General features: G+C 42.3%; 1 protein-coding gene across 1 annotated transcript in view; it reads right to left on the reverse strand.

Moving 5' to 3' along the window:
- The window catches only part of grin2da (glutamate receptor, ionotropic, N-methyl D-aspartate 2D, a), a 322,668-nt gene that overhangs the window by 170,350 nt on the left and 131,437 nt on the right, over positions 1-20,881 (reverse strand). The window contains exons 4-5 of the mRNA XM_051955237.1: positions 18,053-18,319; positions 4,730-4,917 (exon numbers count right to left, since the gene is read on the reverse strand). Of these exons, the coding sequence (XP_051811197.1) occupies positions 4,730-4,917; positions 18,053-18,319 (455 nt within the window). The remainder of the gene's footprint in view (positions 1-4,729; positions 4,918-18,052; positions 18,320-20,881) is intronic.

Raw genomic sequence — 20,881 nt, forward strand, 5'->3', positions numbered from 1 at the left:
AAAACATATTTATTTTTTATCACCATTTTTTAGTACTTAAGATACAAAATATTTCTTTCAGATAACAGCAAATATTTGTAAATTAGCTACAGTTTTTGCTGATTTAAATACACCAAAACAAACTAGTGTAATTTGACAGTCAAAGGCTGTAAAACAAAAAAAGAAATTAATGTGCACATTACGTACAGTTTTGGCCTAATTTTATGTGGTTAACCTACAAACTAATACTTTTTTTTTCTGTAAATAGTTATTATTTGTAACTAAAAACAGTGAAATAATCGTAAACTGTTTAGTTTATTACAGTTATAAACTGTTTAAGAATAGAAACATTTTACAGTGTTTAACTGGATTTCTGTTCCAATAAAACTGAACACAGTCAGACTTTTGGAACGCCTCTCTTTGCTGCGTTATTGAAGTGTCTTCATAAAGTGGTAGAACGCCTTCAAACCGTCCTCCTGCTGCATTTCCCTTTATGATAGAGCTGGATTTAATAGAGGAAATCAATAAAAGATTGCCCCTTTCACCTGGATTCACTTGGTCAGTCTATTTAGATTAAATTAGATGAATATTTAATGACCCCTGTGGTGAAATCAGGTCATTCCTGCAGCAGAGAGCAGATCATGGACGGAGCAGGTGGGCGTAAAACTCGACTCCGGACTCCTGAGTGCAGCTGCAGGAGAAAGAAAAGCACATGGATCTGCACAAAACAGGAGCGAATGTTTATTTTCTTACTCATCCTCATGTATTTTTTAAAGTCAGAAGGTTTTCAGCAGCTCAAGGCGCTGCACAACTTGATACGTGCAGATTTGAAATTCAGCCGAAAGAAAAGAAATTACAGACTGGAACTACACGAAGGTGAAGCAAAAGAAGTAATCACGCCGATAGAGTCGCAAAATGAACAAGATAAAGATGCATTTAAGAGAAAATTATATTTCATCAAGTTTCTTCAGGGTATCTGCAACGTTTCCTTCCACAAACACGGATGCTTTGAAATCCACCTGATAGTCAAAGTAGGAATTTCTTGGCATGAATGTTGAGACCAGGGGTGTCCAACATGAGGCCCGTGGGCCAAAAGTGGTCCTCCAGAGGGTCCAATCCCTCAAAGTGTAAAAATTACAGAGAAGACATTAACTGCAGATTGTAAATTAGTAAAACTATAAATTTAAAATCATTTCTAGACCATGACAAGTTGTTTGGATCAGAAAGTAAAATACTAGATTACTATTTTGGTCATTTTGTGTTTCATTTCTGCCATTTTGCAGTGTGCGCCAATGACGTCGGACCATCGGTCAAATCCGATTTGTGTACCAAAAGTCCGGTAAAACTTACTACATTACCGGTCTCATGTCTGGTGTAATTTTTTTCCTGTAAATCACCCTAAAGTCGCCGAGAATCACCAAAGGACAATGCAATGTGTGCGGCGGCGGCAGCACAGCGTGCGGCGGCGCAGCAATTTCCAATTGCTGGGTCGTTTACAATCGAACGACAGCTTGTTAACGTCGTTACCATCTCGCGGGAGTATCAGCGACAATAAAGTGTTCAAACTTTAAATGAAATCCGCGGATCTGCGGAAAATTCCCATCCCTGAGTACAAATTCAAGTTTCTGCAGCAGCGTGTGAAAGTAGCGCCAAAACGAAGCTGAGAGCTGTTTTTCTGGTCAAATTGGACGTGTATGGTGAGTAATTCAATGGTAAAAGTGGATGGTGGGATGGTAGAATGGTGTGGGAGGGTGCAGTGACGGTGACTGTGCATGTAGATGGTAATTTACCAGGTGTACAATGAGAGAGGGTGGATTCTGAGCTAGATTTGGCTGTTGCTATGAGAGTATGGTAGGTTATTTCATGGATTATGGTATGTAATACCATAATCCATGGTATGGTATGCATAAAATATTCGGTCCAGTAAAAACTGTTTCGGTCCAGTAAAAAATTACTGTTTACTGGTCCACGGTCCAGTAATAAATTGTGCCCATTCGCACAGACTGATTTTGTGTCTCATTTTTATAATATTTTGTCTTATTTGTGTCTGACTTTTGTCATTTATCTCATGTTTTTGTTGTTTTGTTTCTCGCTTTTGTCGTTTTTCAGACTGGTGCTGCCTGAGCTCTCCTCCTCTAAGTCTTTGTACGAAGCAGGAAAAACTCCACCTCCGCTGATGAAGAGAGCGTTCTCCACAGAGAAGTAGAACACGCCGTAACGCGGTTCAGTAATCTTTCATGAGACGTCTCTGCTCTCGTCGGTTTAATTTGTTAACTACGCAAGCAGCTCCAGATGTGTGTTGAGTCGTTAACTTTCTGTTTTTCTGTGTACCTATCGCGGTAAGTTTGACACTGAGGTGAGCAGACAGTCGGATTATAGGCTGTTGCATTAATGTTGCACAAGAAATATTGCAGCGTTAAAACTCTGAAACGTGCTACGTGCAGCGACGACTGCATCCATACATGATTCCTGTCACTCTAGTTTACTTCTGTATTTTGGTTCGGCAGAAATCATTCAGATGAACTTCTATTAATCAGCAAACTGACAGAAAATGATGCTCAACTCTGGAGAAGCTGACGTTACTTCAGTGTGATATGTAGCTCTTACTATCATGCCCTGTGCTAGCCTAGCCGCGCTAGACCCATGTTTCTGAAGGCACAAGGGTCTAGGAACGCTCGACAGGGAGGGAGGCGGGCTTAAAGGTTGTCTATCAAATCACTCTGCAGCAATTGGGTAGGTATACAACCAATCAGCGCAACGAATAGGCTCGTAGAGCGCCGGAAATCAGAGGATGCGGTAGTTCGGTGAAGCCTTATTTATACAGTCAATGGGTGAAGCTCAAGTATATTACAGACATGTTAACAGAAAGATTATTCAGAGTCGGTGCTAATGGAGCTCAACAACTGTTGTCGTTTTTGTTGTCGACCCTGGCAGAGAATTAAATTCGTTGCCGTGGGTTGTCTAACGCGGCTAGGCTAGTTGTTTCCGGTTGTTTCTGTCAGAATCGTCGCGCCTCTGTCGTCACTTAGTTACGCCCGCCTTCTGACTCTACACTTCATGGTGATTGGTCCGGCCAGTTTTAGGAGAATCCAGCCTCGAGCCTTATGGAGGGTAACTAGACCCACCCTGGCAGAGGATTAAATTCGTTGCCGTGGGTTGTCTAGCGCGGCTAGGCTAGCCCTGTGGAGTTTTCAGAGAAGAAAAACTGTTTCAAAAATATTTTGACAATATTTTTGGCAATATTTTGTTGCTTTGAAACCTTTTTGTCTAATGTTTTGTCTGTTTTTTTGTTTGTTTTGCATCGTTTCTCTCATTTTTTTTGTTATTCTGTGTCTCATTTTTGTAATATTTTGTCTTGTTTTTGTTGTTTTTTGTCTGACTTTTGTCGATTGGATCATAAAATAAAATACTACATCATTCAGTTCCAGACAGTGAGTTTGACACCCCTGGTTTAGAAGATGGGTGGTGTTTCTAAAAACAAGTCCAGAAAAAACACTAACTTTTAAAGCTCGGTAAGTTTTAAAAGAACAAATGAGAATAAAAAAATCAATAAACCAAACACAACTTTGGCCAATTCAGTGGTTTTGTTTTGTAAGTTTGTGTTTTCTGATGTTAGCAAAGTTAAAGGGGGAAAAAAAATATCATTCCTGACCTGAGGAGGACATGCTTGTGGTGAAAAATTCTCAAGGTTTACTTACTTACACCTGGAAACATTGGGCTTTGGGAATAGCTAACTACGTGCTTTAATTTGGAATTTTTACTGACAAATCTGCAGCTAAATATGTCACCTGAATTGTGATATCTGATCGTGAGCATCCAGAGGATCAAATCTTGATTTGAAAATGAGTTATTATCTTCAGGAAAATAACGCCTCCATTTTTCTTCAACTCAAAGAAGAGTTGCTGGTGGCTGATCTTCCTAGCCTAGCCACGCTAGACAACCCACGGCAACGAATTTAATTCTCTGCCAGGGTGGGTCTAGTTACCCTCCATAAGCCTCGAGGTTGGATTCTCCTAAAACTGGCCGGACCAATCACCATGAAGTGTAGAGTCAGAAGGCGGGCGTAACTAAGTGACGACAGAGGCGCGACGATTCTGACAGAAACAACCGGCGCACAATAAACAGTTATCTTTCGACTCGGCTTTGGCCACAGCCCTTAAAGATTTGAAGCTAAAATTCAACTTGAAAGATAAACAAAGGACGGCACTGAAGTGTTTCATTGAGAAGAAAGACGTATTTGGACTTATGCCGACGGGATATGGCAAATCCTTAATACACCAGTTGGCTCCGCTGGTTGGGAAGCTAATGGGACTTAGCCACAATCCGCCGGCGGTCTAGGAACTACATCAGCCTATTTGTTGCGCTGATTGGTTGTATACCTACCCAATTGCTGCAGAGTGATTTGAAAGACAACCTTTTAGCCTCCCTTCCTGTCGAGCTTCCCTAGACCCTTGTACCTTCAGAACATGGGTCTAGCATGGCTAGGCTATGATCTTCCACCTTCAGAGATGATTTACAGCCTGTGGCCACTGTTGAGCTAATGCCGGCTTAAAGGAAATAGAAAGTCCCCTTAAATTTTGTCCCACTCTAAGCTGGTTTTACATGAATCTAAAATTAGACATGGAGCAGAAAAAACATCAGTGCAAGGTAAAAGAAAAAAAAGGCAATCCCCTAATGTGAGACTTCTTTACAAGTCTTAAATGTGTTCCTGTGGGCCAACAGAAGTCCTGGAACCCTTGAAAAGACCTACCTGCGAGGTTCGTCCCTCCAGCCCTGCGGCCGGATGGCAAACAGGGCCTTCGGCAGCCCCTCCAGGCCCAACCCGGACAGCGCCGGTCCCACGGCGAACCACATGTGACTGGGTCCGGCTTGACCCGCCGCCCAGGCCGCTCGGAAAACCAGCTCGGCTTCTTCCAGGGAGCAGTAAAGGAGACGGACCTGGAGGAGGAGGGAGAAGGTAGATTAATGCAGGAATGGGGGAAAAAAAGATGAAACCAAGAATAATGAGCTGGGAAAAAGGCAAAGTAACAAGAACAGAGGGTGAGAAAAGAGCGAGAAAAGGCGACGGAAAGGACGGTAGAAGGACGAAGAAGACATGAGGACGTGGAGAACAAAAGGACGCATAAAAGTGAATATCCATCCCATTTCTCACCCTCTCTGTATTCTTGCTGCTTGGTCCCATAATGCCCTTTCATGTTTCCTTTACAATTATGGATTATATTCATTTATACATCAATAAACCTGGAGCACTTACACATTAATGCCCTCCATTTTATTATTTTTTTACCACAGTGAGCAGCAGCTTGAAAAATGATGCCTGTTGGTCTACATGCACTTCTCCTTCATACATTATTAAAGAGGGGGAATTGAATGGGAGGGAGCAAGATTAAAAAGACAAGAAAGAGTAGAAAAAAAATAAACACGGCACTGGAAGAGCGTGAGCCCGAGGAAAGCGCTGCTGCTGAGGGCACTTCACATGATTACTCAAAGTACTCGAGGAGAATTTGCGCCACCATTTTTGTGAGACAATTCACGAGGTTATACAACTGAAATTTGTCAAAACTGGAATCAGAGAGGCTTCAAGTGATACCAGCAGGCGTGTGGTGTGTGCATCATGTGCAGATCGCGTCAGAAAAGATGGCAAGATGACGCCAAACCCTCCCACTTAGCAGAAAGCGAACGGGATCGAGGTCGGCATGGGGTCCACGCGAACTCTCAATCCACGTCAGCCACGTCCTACGAGCAGTCAGCGTATATTCGCACCTCCTTCCGTATGGCGTTTCTGGAGCTTCGAGTTTGTCACTCGTCATATGTCGGTAGTAAAGTCCTCTCATGCTCTGATCCTTGGGAAGAGGAAGCCGAGCTCCCTGCTTTCTGCCATCCATCACAAAGAGTTGTAATTTCTTATAATTTTGCACCACCAATCATTCCGTTAGCGCCGGTGTCTCGTTTTTCAGACGTCTGACATCTTATTTTAGAAGAAAACATTTCATTTAGAGCCCCGTGGGTTTTCATATTTTATCGTGACAGAGCTTAAGTGCATCAACAGTCACATGAAAGAAGCCTCTTTTCAGGGTGGTAAGTGGAGAACTGATGAGCCACAACATTAAAACCAGCTGCTGAACATTGTTTGGATCCCCTTTGAGCTGCCAAAACAGCTCATAGCCAATCAGACTATGATGCTGGTCGCAGATCCTTTGGGTCATGTGGGCTGTGGGGTGGAACTTGTTCCGATGCAGCCAGCAGATGCTCGGCTGGGTTGGGATCCACAAAGTTTGGAGGCTGTATCAACATTTTGGGCTCTTGTTCGTGTTCCTCTAGCTGTTCCTGAGCAGTTTTTTCAGTGTAATGAGGTATATTGTCCTGTTTAGAGGAGACTGCTGCTGTAAGGAAGCGCCCTTTGCCTTGTAGGGTCTACAACATGTTGAAGTAACATCCACATGAAGCAGAAGAAGCAGCCATTAATCGAAATGCATTACAGCATTGTGACATGTTTGCATATGTGAGCAGGGTCAGCTCTGGAGCAGGAAGGTTTTGGAGCCTTGCTCAAGGACCCAACAATGGCAGCTCTGGGGTTTGGTCCTCTGTCTTTCTGATCAGTAACTCAGATACTGAACCACTGATCCACCACCACCCCACATAAATACTAGGACTTTCTCTGCAGAACATTGCATGGCAATTAGATAGTAAATGACTTTCACTTGTTCCTATAGTCAAATATACACCCCCTGTCAAAAGTTTTAGGACACTTTCTCATTCAAATAAAGTAGAACCTGTCCTACAACTTCTGACAGGGCGTGTATCTACCAAATTTGGTACACATATGTAGCACATCAGGCTGAACAAAAAAGTCAGTGACAGCCACATTCCAAACCCAACAGGAAGTGAGCTATTTTGTGTTGAATTTCAGATTTTGCCCATTTTTCATGGTTTTCTCGAGTGAACTCCTCCCAGGGGGAAACTCCGATTCACCTCAGATTGGGCCAGTACATACAGGAGGCCTTAATGATCCAAAGTTCTTAAAATCTTTTTCCAAAGTCAGAGGGCGTGTCCGTGGCGGCCTCTGGAATTTTGATCCTTCGCCATGAAATTTCAAATGCTGTGTAAATGCCCTGAACATGCTCCAATCTGCCTGAAACTTTACATGTATGATCAGAGTCCTGCCCTGATCACATCCATATGATGAAATACACCCCCTGTCAAAAGTTGTAGGACGGGTTCTACTTTATTTGAATGAGACAGTGTCCTAAAACTTTTGACAGGGGGTGTATGAAGATTAACCACATCTTCTCAACTGTCCATAGGTAGGCTTCCTCTAAAGAGGATTTGATGTTCGTGTTGACCTTTGTAGTGGTGAAACATGTCCAGTAACATCCACATTGATCAGTCTTGTGTTGCAAATATATGGTCCAGACGTGGCCATCAAACCGGCCGATGGAGTCTGGTGCCGTGTAGTTCCTGGAGCACCTCCTCTTTTTGTCTTTTTGCATCCTTCCTATGGGATGGAAATAGAGGTGCGTTGGTTCCACACGCCAATCAAAGGTCCAGACGTGTAAAGCAGGAAGCCCTCCACATTAAGGATGGACTTCGTTGTGGTCAGACTTTGGGATGATCTCGGTATCCAGGGTGTTCAACTTCACCGGGTTCTCCAGGCATGCATAGATCATACTCATCATGGCAGCGATGACATTTTACTTCTTGAAGCCATCTGTACCGACTTCAGTCTGATCTTGGGGCTTGATAGCCTAGCCGCGCTAGACCCATGTTCTGAAGACGCAAGGGTCTAGGGAAGCTCGACAGGGAGGGAGGCGGGCTAAAAGGTTGTCTTTCAAATCCCTCTGCAGCAATTGGGTAGGTATACAACCAATCAGCGCAACGAATAGGCTGACGTAGTTTCTAGAGCGCCGGTGGATTGTGGCTAAGTCCCATTAGCTTCCCAACCAGCGGAGCCAACTGGTATATTAAGGATTTGCCATATCCTGTTGGCATAAGTCCAAATACGTCTTTCTTCTCAATGAAACACTTCAGTGCTGTCCTTTGTTTATCTTTCAAGTTGAATTTTAGCTTCAAATCTTTAAGGGCTGTGGCCAAAGCGGAGTCGAAAGATAACTGTTTATTGTGCGCCGGTTGTTTCTGTCAGAATCGTCGCGCCTCTGTCGTCACTTCGTTACGCCCGCCTTCTGACTCTACACTTCATGGTGATTGGTCCGGCCAGTTTTAGGAGAATCCAGCCTCAAGCCTTATGGAGGGTAACTAGACCCACCCTGGCAGAGAATTAAATTCGTTGCCGTGGGTTGTCTAGCGCGGCTAAGCTAGGGGCTTGAAGGAGTCGTCCTGATGGACCACACAGCAGCTGGGCAAGTGTCAAGGAACATCCACACGAATGCAGAAACTCAAGGTTTCCCAGCAGAACATCTCATAGTAACAAGACGATCAATCACTTCACCTATTAGTGTTTTAATCAGATTAGACCAGATAATCTGTATTGTCTGTCCCAATGGTGACAGAAATTCTTCTTCTAACATGGCTAAAAGGCAGCAGATACAGATTTACCCTTTTTAATGCTGTGGCTCATTTTGCCGTGTGCATAATTTTTGTTCGACTAATCTTTTAAAAAAAATATTCCAATTTCACACTGGAAGGCCTCACATTTTAGCCTCATCAATGTCCATCTTGGGTGAATGTGTTTGACATCATGTGTAGTTTTGTAGTGATTGAATTAATCAAATGTCAGAGCACAAGAGAAATAACTGCACAACTCACCTCCATAATTAATCAACTCAACAGTCCATAAATTGTCCATAATGGAAGCTATTATGACTTAGCTGCTCTGATTAAATTATAGCTTGTATATATTATACAAAGACTTGATCAAATATCTACTCTGTTATATGAGAAGGGTCACTAATGTTTCGGCATTTTTCAGCTGTTTGAGTTTTGTAGTCAACAGATTTGCCGTTTTGCTTTCTCTCATTAAGTTTCCAGCAGCAGCAGGCAGGTTTATTCTTTTTGCCAAAAACGCTGTGTTCAAACAACTAAACACCAAATGGCAGCAAAGGTTTGCTAGCAGCTGGTGAACACGGCGGAGCGTTTAACAGCTAAAGGGCCACATTCTCCCTCAGAGGTTATTTGAAACTGAGCTAACAATACCTGATTAGTGCTAATGCTGCACAGCATCTGTCAGACTGTGTAAGAAGAAAACTGTAAACAGCAGCTGTATAGTCTGTTACACCAATGAACCCGCAGACCTGTTGACGGGCTCTAAATTCACACCAAAGTTACACAATTTATCACAGTAAGAGACTAAAAACAGGACAAACAGTCGGATTGTTAACTTTCTGATATTCTTGGACTGATTATGTGTGACTTTGTTGGACCAAAAACAACCAAATCTAAGCGTAGAATTCTGCTATTTAATCAAAATCACTCATTTCTGCGTGCTTCATTTCAAGTTTGATCAAAACCGAACGTTTTCTCGAACCGCATTCCGTTTAAAATGAAAACATTTAATCATTTTCAGTGCAGCTGTGGAGCCATGACCGACTCGGCTCTGACTAAAAATCACATGACAAAAAATCCATCATTTTTCAGCTGAACTGCAGCAGTGTTAACGCAGAGCAGAGAGGAGGCAAACATAACACAGATCTAAAGTAAAATATCAAAAGTAACGCCTGGAAAAACGTTGAACAAAGCAAAGAATATATTTCCTCCGTCGCCTGCAGTCGTTCGGAGCCTCTCGTCAGGTGTTCCTTCTGTTTTATACCTCTGTCATTCTCAGTGTCCTGCAGTATTTTAATGCACTGTGGTACAACCTTCTGTCTGAAACTGTTAAATCTAGAATGAGACAGCTGATTAAGATCTGCTCAAAGATAGTGGGACAGTCCCTGCATGGACAATATGAAACTTCATATCATAACACTGTGCAGCTGGCTAAGAACATCGTCGCTGACCCTAGCAATGTCCTAAATTTGGAATATGTGCTCTTAACATCAGGGCGTCGGTACCGTGTACCCGGCTTTAACAAGGTCCAATTAAGAAACTCCTTTGTCCATCAGTCCATCCTAAAATTAAATAGTTAAAACTGCAGTTCAATCTACAAAATCAAATTAAAGTGGACAATGGTGAGTGGACAATGGTTTTATATGTAAATGTTGTATGTTAAATGTCTGTCAAGTGTTATTGTGTCTGTGGGTGGCGGAGCTGCCGAACATGTTAAACAAATTTTAGGTCTCTGATCTGATTATAAAGTTTCTATTTATCTATCTATCTATCTATCTATGAACGTGTTGATTCCAGGCTTTTTTCATTTTTTGTAAAATAAATAACAAAAAATAAACAGTTAGGACACTTTTTTAACCCTTTCTTCTCGTCATGGCTGTACTTTTCCCATAAAGGTGCAGGACTTTATACTGCAGCGAAAAATGAGCCCACAGTGATTAAAACTGTGACAGGAGCAAAAAACAACCAGGGACTGCTTGAGGTTTACAGGATTTATGTACCAAAGTTTACACTTTGCCCTCCCCCCCCCCCAAGCGGCCACTTATTGCCCCTTTAACTAAAATCAGACATTTTCAGTAAAACAGCCTCAAAGTTAAGCTGGCAGGAGAAACGCTGCAGTTTGTCACAGATCCAGGTTTATTTATTGGTCCTGCAGCCGTGATATGAGCACACAGGTACAGGGCAACTTTTTATTTCATTTCTCTTTAAATTCTCTGCTTTCCTGACGGATTTTCTTACAAACTGTGAGAACTACATCTGGGTATCGAACTGAAAATGCGTTTGTCCCACTGAGAGTTTTAAAGCGGGTATTGATCATCACAATCTTTTCCACTTGTTCTTTTTTTGTTCCTAATTCAAATCGCATACAAGAAAATAACTAACTAACTTTCAAAAAACATGGCTTGGTCGTGAAGATTTGATTGCCAGTGCGGCTGGGACCGGCCAGCACGGACGCCGTGAGGTTCTAATGTCAGTAATTTCAATATCAATAACAGCAAAGAAGGAACAAAAAAAAACTGTAAGTAGTGTCTGCTGCACTGTTTGATTTGTCATGCATTTGTTACTCAGTTGTGAAAAACTGAAGTGAATCAGACATGCAGAGTTAAAACAGCACGTCTGCTAGCTTGCTTACCAGTCACAACAGCAGATACCAATCATCAGCTGATGTCTGCGGCATGCTAATCGACGGCGGCGGGCTTTGAAGTAAATAAATGGCCCATGCAGCACCCCAGCCTCCCCCGTGCTTCAGAGATTATTCATAAAAGACACGTAAGATTAATAATTTTGCATTAGCTGCGACAGAGGTGTGTCAGGGCGGCGAGGCATGTTTATGTTTAGCAGGAGGGAGATGAATTCTTTGGGGGCTCTGGAAGCTAATTTTAATTTCTGGTGTCAATGAAATACAGATTGTTCGCATCAAGATACCAACTGTTAGTGAGAGGAAAGAGAAGCAGAAGAAAGTGAGGATGAGAGGGACGAGAAGAAGAAGAAGAAGAAGCCTCAGCGGGACACAGTTGGTTCTGTCTGAATTATGCTCCTATCACAGAGCAGACGAAGCGGTTTTAATCAGTGATTAAACACCTAGTGTGTGTGCTCATGAAACGGGGCTTTTAACATAGACGCACACTGCAGGGCCGGTCCAATTCACACACACTATTCAGCGCTAAACCTGCACTATAATCCCGCTATCGATGCTTTGTGAGGCAGTAGCCTTTGGTTTCCCATCAAAGGATGGAGCACCAAGGGAGGATTATGAAAAAGTTGGCACGCAGCCCCAGCAGCAGCAGCATTTGAAAACAGCCCATTGACAAGGTGGAAGCAACACCGCAAAGGATAAAAACCAGCAGCACAATAGAGGATGAATTAAGTCTGCTGACAGAAGGATCCTACGAACCAAATCAAATCAAATTCGATGTCATGTCTCACCTCTGAATGTTGCACAACAGTAGGGTTTGACTGGGTTCAAGTGTCCAAAAGAGAAACGCCAAACAGGAACAAGCCGGGGTTACTCATGACAAATGTCTGTTCCAGTTCCCGCCTCCCTCCCTGCCGAGGGTAACTAGACCCTTGTGTCTTCAGAGCTGGGTCTAGCAATTTGAAGTAATACTTGTACTTCCAATTGAGTTGATGGTTGCAACTCATTACTTCCACAAATGGTGCATATGATGACAACCAAAGCTTCTCAGGAGAAAAAACATTGCATCTCCATAATGCTGTTTTTCAGAAGGGCATCCGGCATTGCCAGTGGGCAAAACAAACACTCTGGTGGACACACCCCCAAACAGAGCAGACCAGCTCACTGAGAATCAAGAACAGTGGTCAGAAAATGGTTCAAATGAGCTGCATACACAAAGTAACTACGGCTACTCCTAAGAACAATAGTCCTGGAGAAAAGGAGGTAAATACAGAATTGAAAAGAAAAGAAAATACAGGGGAAAAAAGTTATTTTTTCAAGGACATGCACTCATATGCTGTTGCTAAAAATACCAAATTTAGATGGATGAGTCCGACCCTGGAATAAAGAACCCAATACCTGGAGGGCAACGTGAGAGGAAATAAAGAAAAAAGTAAAAGCACATCCTTGGAGGCGATCCAAAAACTTTCCCTGTGCATCGCTGGCCGTGTCAGTTTAGCGCTGCAGCTCTGGACATTTTAGTGAGAATATTTAATAACACAGCAGCAGCGGGTCCGTCCTCGGTCGACAAACAAACAAACTTTAGCACCGACACATCGAAGTGGTTTGAAGTGGCGTCTGATATTTCCAGCACGAGTCGAAGCCTCTGAAAACAATCGATGCGTTTGAAACTAATTGTGACACCTGCAGCAGGTTTGAGCTGCTAAACGGGCTTCGGATCGATGGAGAGATGAGCAGATTAGAATGAAGAGCAGCCAGCCACGGTCAGCCGCCGTCACTCTCACCCTTCATTTCCTGATTTGTTTCAATAGATAGCAGCGCAAGCTCGAGGAATACTTTCAGCTGGATATTTAATTCGGTTTTACACCTGGATTCTGATTCTTTCTTCTGATCTTGACTGTGGACATGTGAAGTCCATTCAGCGCCTCACTCTTCAACTTTTCATATCACTTTCATTACATTACATCATGTTCACTCCGGCCCTTTTGATTTCAGTCCGCTCTCCCCCCACTCCTTTTTTTTACGTCTTTCTTTCTCCTTTTCATAGACATTATTTTGACAAAGGTCATTTACACTGACAACGTTAAAAAAAAGGACGAGAGCCAGGAATGAATATGAACAAAACGGGTACGAGGTGAAAGAGACGGACAGACGAGATAAGGCTCGGCTACAAAGAAACCAAGGTTGGTGGAGAAGGAAGAAAAAAAAAGATCCTGTGGTGCCCAGAAACTGTGAAAGACACAGTTTGGAAGATATGGCTCTCCTCTGGACGGTGTTTTATTCTCTGCAGCTTTCAGGTTTAACAGCAGCCTCTTCATTTGTAACCTTTTATGCTTTTAAAGGTTAGAAAAAGTTTCCTAGCGATGGATCGCTGCACCGCACAATTTCTGAAGTCTGTTCCAAGCTGCACTTTGAGGCTGCTAAATGAGAGCTTTAGAATATTTAGATGGATGCTTCACCATCAGAACGCAGTGAAAAATGAAAACTGTACGTGTGACGGGTCTTCAAACAACATGTAAGTACTGAAAAAGTCAGTAAGTAAGCTCCTGAGCACTACGCTACCACTCATTAAAAAGTAACCCTCATATTTTCTTGTGCCGATGTTTGTATGTTTAATTAGACCTGCAGAGTTAGTGATTTTGATGAAATATTATGACTTTAAGGTCAGATTTGGTTCAGTTTTCAGACAGGATGGCATATCAGGTATTCAGTGATGATGGAAAGTGGTGTAATCTTGATGATTTAAAAAAAAAACAAAACGCTGGCACACCTTTCAGAAAATGCATTTTGAACACAAAAACTGTTGTCTTTAAAGCACCTATACCAGGGGTCGGCAACCTTTAACACTCAAAGAGTCATTTCGACCCGTTTCCCACAGAAAAGAAAACACTGGAAGCCGCAAAATCCTTTGAGCATTTAAAATGAAGACAACACTGCATATATCACTTTCTTACCTCTATGCCCTTGTTGATCAGTCGTGATTAATTAATTACAAAGGCTCTTATTAGATAGATTCATTTTTTTAATTGTGTCCTACCACTAATATGTATCTTACTTGGTTAATGTCATTTTTGCTCCTGGACCTCATATGTTACATAATGTTAGCTGGAAATCAATATTTTGCGAATGTCTATTTAACTTGTAAAATCTGTTTATCTTAAGCTAATAACTTTTCTCCGGTAAGTCTCTGCCCTATTTTCCAAGACGACACTCCTCTGACTCTCTGACCTGCTGCCTGGATGCTGGACGTGACATCGAGCCGTGCTCTCGCGAGTAACGTCGTATTAACCCGACATATCAAAGAGTAGATACTGAGCAAGACAGTTATCCGTAGTTTACCTTAGTACTCACGAGTACCCGACACAATGCAGGACTCTGCTGTGAAGGCGGAGACGTGCGGCAGTGGTGCGGCAGGAGTGACGGCTAGAATTTAGGAATGGTGGCCGCCGCTGCTGAATGAATGCAGAGCAAACACTGGGATCCAAAGATCAACAGGACTCCAAATGAATACATGCAGGCCGGCGAGTGTCGGAGATTGACGCATATTTTGACAGACGAAAATTTAAAACGTTTTATTTTGAAGTTACAAGATCACCATAATCTTCAAATTTAGAATTAAATTGTCAAAAATTAACAATCTAAAAATAAATAAATTCGAATTAAATAGTCTGCTGATTATTTATTTTCCAAAGCTACAGGGAGCCGCAACAGAGGGACGAAAGAGCCGCATGCAGAGCCGCATGCAGAGCCGCATGCAGAGCCGCATGCAGAGCCGCATGCAGAGCCGCGGTTTGCCGACCCCTGACCTCTGCCCTAACACAGCTGGACTCACCAATACTACATCTGTGCACATTGAAATTTTGAGTTTTTTACTCCTACTTTTGATTTAAAAAAACAAACTGCATCAACTCATTTCATGTTGTGAGACTTTTTCGGAAGTGAAGTTCTGTTGAGAACTTCAGCAAAGAACGGGACACTCCAGGAGAACAGAGGAGCAGCTGTTAAATGTTGTGGTTCCACTGCAGAGATCCCAGCTATGTGTGATTATGTGTGTGTGATGGTGTGTGTGTGTGATGGTGTGTGTAACCAGCCCTGGGGGTGTCCATAGAAATTAATAGCATGGCCTCAGTCGGCCCTTATTAAGGCTTTTACTGTGAGCGAGGGGCCAGTTCTACTGCTGCTCTCCTCAGAACCTTTCCTCTGGTGGAAACACCTGAAGAAGAAACTTCTGCTGCTGTGTGTCACAACTGGAGGATCTGACATAACTGATGAAGCTGGTATTGAGTTTATAAGACACATCTGTTATTAAATGTCTGTCTTTTTGCAGCACACTGAAGCAAAGGAAGAAAGAATGAATACACTATCAGTCTCATCCAGTGCTTTTTATTTATTTATATTATTTTCTACATTGTAGATTAATACTGAAGATTAACACTTTTTGGTTTACAGCATAATTCCATGTCTGTTCTTTCATCGTTTTGATGTCTTCAGTATTGTTTTGAATGAGAAGGTGTGTCAGACTTTGGACTGGTAGATTCAAGATTCAAGAGTTTTATTGTCATATACTAGAAATTACAGTGAAATGCTTGCGTCTCTCATTCCCAATAACAGTGCAAAAAAAAAAAGAACACACAACAATCAAGATAAAATAGAACAGTATAAAATATGCAAATGAGGTGGGTTGTGCAAAATGTTCAGGTTATTTGGAGTGTACATTTTAAGATTTGTAAAATGAAATTCAGGCAAGATGGCTAGTCTGACAAGAAGAAAACTCCGGTTGTGTTCCAGTCTGGTTTGATCATTTTGTGTATTCAGGCTCAGTTTCTTCCACCAACTTTCAGAAGCCTTTAGCCTTTAACAGAACCGAAACGCAAAACCTTCCAGCAGGTCTGAAAGGCACATTGTCTTTATAATATCACCAAATCACACTATTTATCAGCCAGAAAGTGTACAAAAAAAAGAGAACAGTCTGATCTTGAACTTTCCATCATCCTTGAACTACTCATCTGTGATGTTCAGTTTGGAAAATCACACAAAAATCGAAACCTTAAATCACAATATTTAAAGAAAATCACTCATTTAAAAATCCCCAAGAAATAAACTATTTGTAGTAGAAGCCATGACTGACTAACAGCGACATGACAAAAACCTGACTTTTAGTCTGAACTGCAGGCAGTGTTTCCACCGAGCAGAGAGGGAACGGAAACTACATAAAACTGTAAGTAATAAAATATCTATAGCATGTAGAGCCTCTTTTTTCCTCCAGTATTAGTAACACCCGTGGGGGCTTGGAAAAATGTTACACATGTTGATTTCTGTTTTTTATTTTTTTGTTTTTTGTAGAATAAATTTTAAAAAACACCTTTTTTTCCTTTTCTTTAATGGGCTATGGCAATATAACTGCATCATCCCGCACAGAGGACATTTCTGAGTGCTCTCTACTTACATTCATGGTTGTACCCTTTCCAGAGAGGTGCAACACTTTTTAATAAAGTGAAAAAAGAATGCCCAGAAGCTGCTTGGAGCTCAGAGGGTGTGTGGTTTTATGGGATGTTAGCGGCCTGCTGTTTGTCTGGAGCCCTGGTTTGATGCAACAGCTGACCGGCATCATACATAAATATAATATTTAGAATTAGTTTGAACAAACAAAAGTTTTGATTCCTACAAGTAGGGCTGGGCGATATGGCCAAAAAATAAAATCTTGATTTTTTTTTAGTCATCTTGGAAGATTCTGATTTTAATGGATTTTTGTTGTTTCTTTGCGCTCTGTTTGCTATGGCTAGTGCTAGCCATGCCGTACTCTTCCCATTCTTTAGGATGCCTCTGTCCAAGGTGCTGAAAGAGGTTAGTTGTGCTGCTACTCTTCGTTTTCACAGTACTTTTGCAAACCTTGCACATGACTGTAGTTTGCTCTGTGTCAGTCTTGTCAAAGCCGAACCACTTCCATTTAATCGATGTAACATGAGGCCCTTTTCTCACGACCAACTCTTCGTCTGCTGTTCTGTCCGCCATGACGGGGGTGTGAGTGTTTTGGTGGAAGGAGATGAGAGGCGGAAGCAAACGCCAGTGCACAAGTCGTGAAAGACAGAAGAAGAATCTGTATTGTTATATATTTAAGCTCGATTCGATTTTACGATTTGGCAAATTTTCAAATCGTCAGGTTTTAAAAACGCGGATTAATCGAATTAATTCGATTTATCGCCCAGCCCTACCTATAGGTTAGCGTAGCAAAATGTCATTATTAAACTGATGCATTGTGCACATCCCTACTTTACATTAAGTGTTGTGTGTAACCGTTCTTTTATTGGCCTGTGGTGATGCTAATTAACAGACAAAAAAAAACAACACAAAAAAACTCTTCAAACTTCAACCCATCTTGGTTTTCCATCATACTGCGATGCAATACTTCCTGAATGAACTACCAAACTAAACTGCATTTCCAAAGCTAAACTGCTTGTGATCTGAATTTGTGCTTTTCTGACACTCCAAAAGGTCGACATTTGAAGCATTTTGTTTTCCTAGACAGTTGTGAGTTCCCAAAGGTCTCTCTGTAACCCTGTGTGGACATAAAGACGTGCTCCAGTCTAACTCTTAAAGCTCTTATTTTTAAAGAAAGCTGTGACTTTGTAAAGCTTGCAGCTGAAAGCAGGAGGTCACATTAACAATGAAATAAAGGATCTTTGTTCAAACTAAAAACCGACTCGTGCAGCCTTTACAGATGTCTGCTGCCTGAAGCCTCGGGCTACAGAGAAGTCATTTCAAGGTACGAAGCTCCTCGAAAGGAGTGGCAGGTGTTCCAGAAACTCTGATTTCTGCAGTTTAATACAGAATGTTGCAGTTTGACTTGACAAAAGTTGAATTAGTTTCAAAGTTTGATTGATGTGCACAGAAGGAAGTGACGATAAATGGAGAGAAAACACGGATTGTGGCGTTTCTCACCTGGGCTTCGTTGTCTTTGAGCAGCCGTTTGGTTCGCGCCCCTCCAGGGTCGTCCGTCACATTAAGAGTCACCACGCTCTTCTTCTCCCAGCCGATGAAAGAACCGTCCGTCATCCCCTCCACCATGGCCAGGAAGTCCTCGTAGCCGTGGTGACGGGTGGTGACCACAGAGAAGGAGGTCCAGTCGTACTCTTCAAGCACCTCGAAGATGACTTCAAGCTGCAGCGAGGTGGAGCAGGTGAACTGGAGGTAGATGGAGCCGCTCTCCTGAAGGCAAGCAGAGAGAGTCCATGAAACCATGAAAACCTGGGAGTAGTCAGCAGGTGCAGAGCGATAAATATTTATTACAGGGTATGAAAGATGCACAAACACAGAGTGATAACATACTACTGCTACAACTGATGACTGGAGCTGTGAAAATGATTGAAATTGTAATAAACTGCTGTTTTCTTTGAGGTAAGTGAAGAAAATTCCATTCACAGCAGGAAGGTCGGACACAGCTCTCACTTTAAATTCGCTGTACTGACAATGAAATGCATAAATAATAGCAGTTATGACAGTTTTATGGACATTCGGGTCCATAAACACAGTTCTCAGAATGATTAGCAATCCAACAAGCTGCCCAGCATTAAGAAATCTACCAAAACATTCAAACATTTTCAGTAAATATCAGCGCCGAGTAATCCTCTGAATCCCAAAACTCGACAGGTTTAAAGGCTTGTAAAAAAAAAAACCTCCAAAGTTCCACCATTCATCTGCCAGAAAGTATAAAATTCGGAGGAATTATTGAACTTTCTGCTTTCTGACGGGACTCGATCTGATTGTGTGAGATATGGAGTTCCAGTGGGAGAAAAATCTGAGCTTAAAATCATATTTCATCAGGTTCACTACACGTCTCATTTTTTAAAAATGCCCAAATTAAGCCAGTGCACCAACCAGATGTGTAAAAAAAAAAAAAAAGAAACTTCTGATGTCCACATTTGTCAAAACTTCTGGGAAATGTTTGTTTTAGATGGGAAAAAAAGAAATGTTACAAATGTTTCCTAAGAAGATTCACAAAGAAATGAACCATGTTACGGCTGAAAACAGCTGCCAAAAACAGAAACAAAGTATTAACAGCAGATCCACAACCATCGACTCACATCTACGTTTTTCTATTCTCTTTGTCGTGGTTTCTCTTGGATGTGCCGAGGTTGAATAACACGTCCGGTCACGCTGTTGCTTTTCATGACATAATTTTATGATCAGGAAGAACAGCATCGGTCAGACAGAGACTGTCTGGGAGGAATCAGTCAAATGAACCTCCCCCAACAACAACCGGAGTTCACTTTTATACAGTTTGGACAAGAAGGTCAAATATGAAGTCACCACAAATAGTTTCTGCTCAAAGACCAAAATAGGAAACAGAGGGCCCCTTCAATCATCCTCCTAGACACAGAGGCCCCTAAGAGCCCCATCGGTCAACCACCTGAGGATTGGGACCCTTATTTGGACACAACCTTAAACCCTTCTGAACAGTCAGGAGCAAACAAAGCACATTCCATTCTAAACAGCTGACAGCAGGTGAAGCACATGCCTTCTACTAAATATATTAAGCAACATGTCTCAGATCAGATACTACATCTTCATTGTCATCACCCAAGAATCCAACCTGTACCTAAGATGAACTCTCTTCATACAACAATGAATTATCTGTTGCACGTCGATGCAGAAATTCGCTACGTTTTCACTCCACTCATTCTGGGGGATTCTGGACTGTTAAATGCTCACTGTGAGTTTCCAGTTGTGCAGGAGTGAGACCATCCCCGCAGTTCTTGCTGTTCTCATCCAGTTTAGCTCTTTCCTTTGACTCGTGTCTGACTGACTCGGGCTTTGCTTGGAGGGGAACACTCAGAGGAATAACACACACAGTCTGTCAGAAAAAGTCCTCGGCTTCTGAATAAGGCTTTGACTGTCAATGAAAGAAACAATGATCGCCTTCCTCTCTGCTGCTCCACTCACACTTAATCAGGATAGATGAGCCACTCCCGCTCGCTGAAAGACGAATTCATTTCTACTGGCTTTTCTGCCATTGTGTTTCTGTTAAAATTAGAACAAAGGATCAGGACTGAAAAATCCATCTATGCTGGAAGTTGGAATGAAGTTGAAATAAAGTCACTTATTCTGACAGAGTGGACTGTTTTTGATGTTGTCCAAAGCTTTTATTAGTGTTGTTAGCGATAGCAGTTTAGCTCTTCCTCCACATCAGACAAAAAGGTGGAGGGTGTGCGTTTAAATTAATCATCAAGGCCCAGCATCGGCGCGTACATGTGGATGATCAAAGATGAAACTTCAGGGAGAAGCGCCGCTCTCTCCCCCGCTGACAGGCCTCACCTCGGGTTATGCTGCGCTGAACTGGGTCACATATCAAACCAGCAGCCTGATTTATGATGTAAGCTTGTCTGCTTTCTGTAACCCAGCTGAGAGCGGGGTGCTCTGAGCGAGCAGTGGCGGTGAGAAACGAAACGTAAATCAGCCACAGTTAAAACACTCAACGAGCAGTCACCAGAAACAATGAATTACTGACACCACGTCCCCAGTCACAGCTGTAGAAGCACTTTAGACACATGATTGATTCCTGACGTGTATCAGGAAGCACGCGTGACTCAGCATCCAATTAAGGAATGACGAGAGTTTAGTTACGAGACGCTTCTCGAATGCAAAGCTGCTCTCGAGGCCAAAGTGGTCACGAATGGTAGAGTCAAGCACACAACTGTGGAAACGGGAGGACAGAGGCTAAATCTCGGCGAGTAACTGGGAACGTGTTGAGGCTATATTATCTGGGTCAAT

This window comes from Acanthochromis polyacanthus, chromosome 11 (genome assembly GCF_021347895.1).
Source record: "Acanthochromis polyacanthus isolate Apoly-LR-REF ecotype Palm Island chromosome 11, KAUST_Apoly_ChrSc, whole genome shotgun sequence".
Classification (NCBI taxonomy): domain Eukaryota; kingdom Metazoa; phylum Chordata; class Actinopteri; family Pomacentridae; genus Acanthochromis; species Acanthochromis polyacanthus.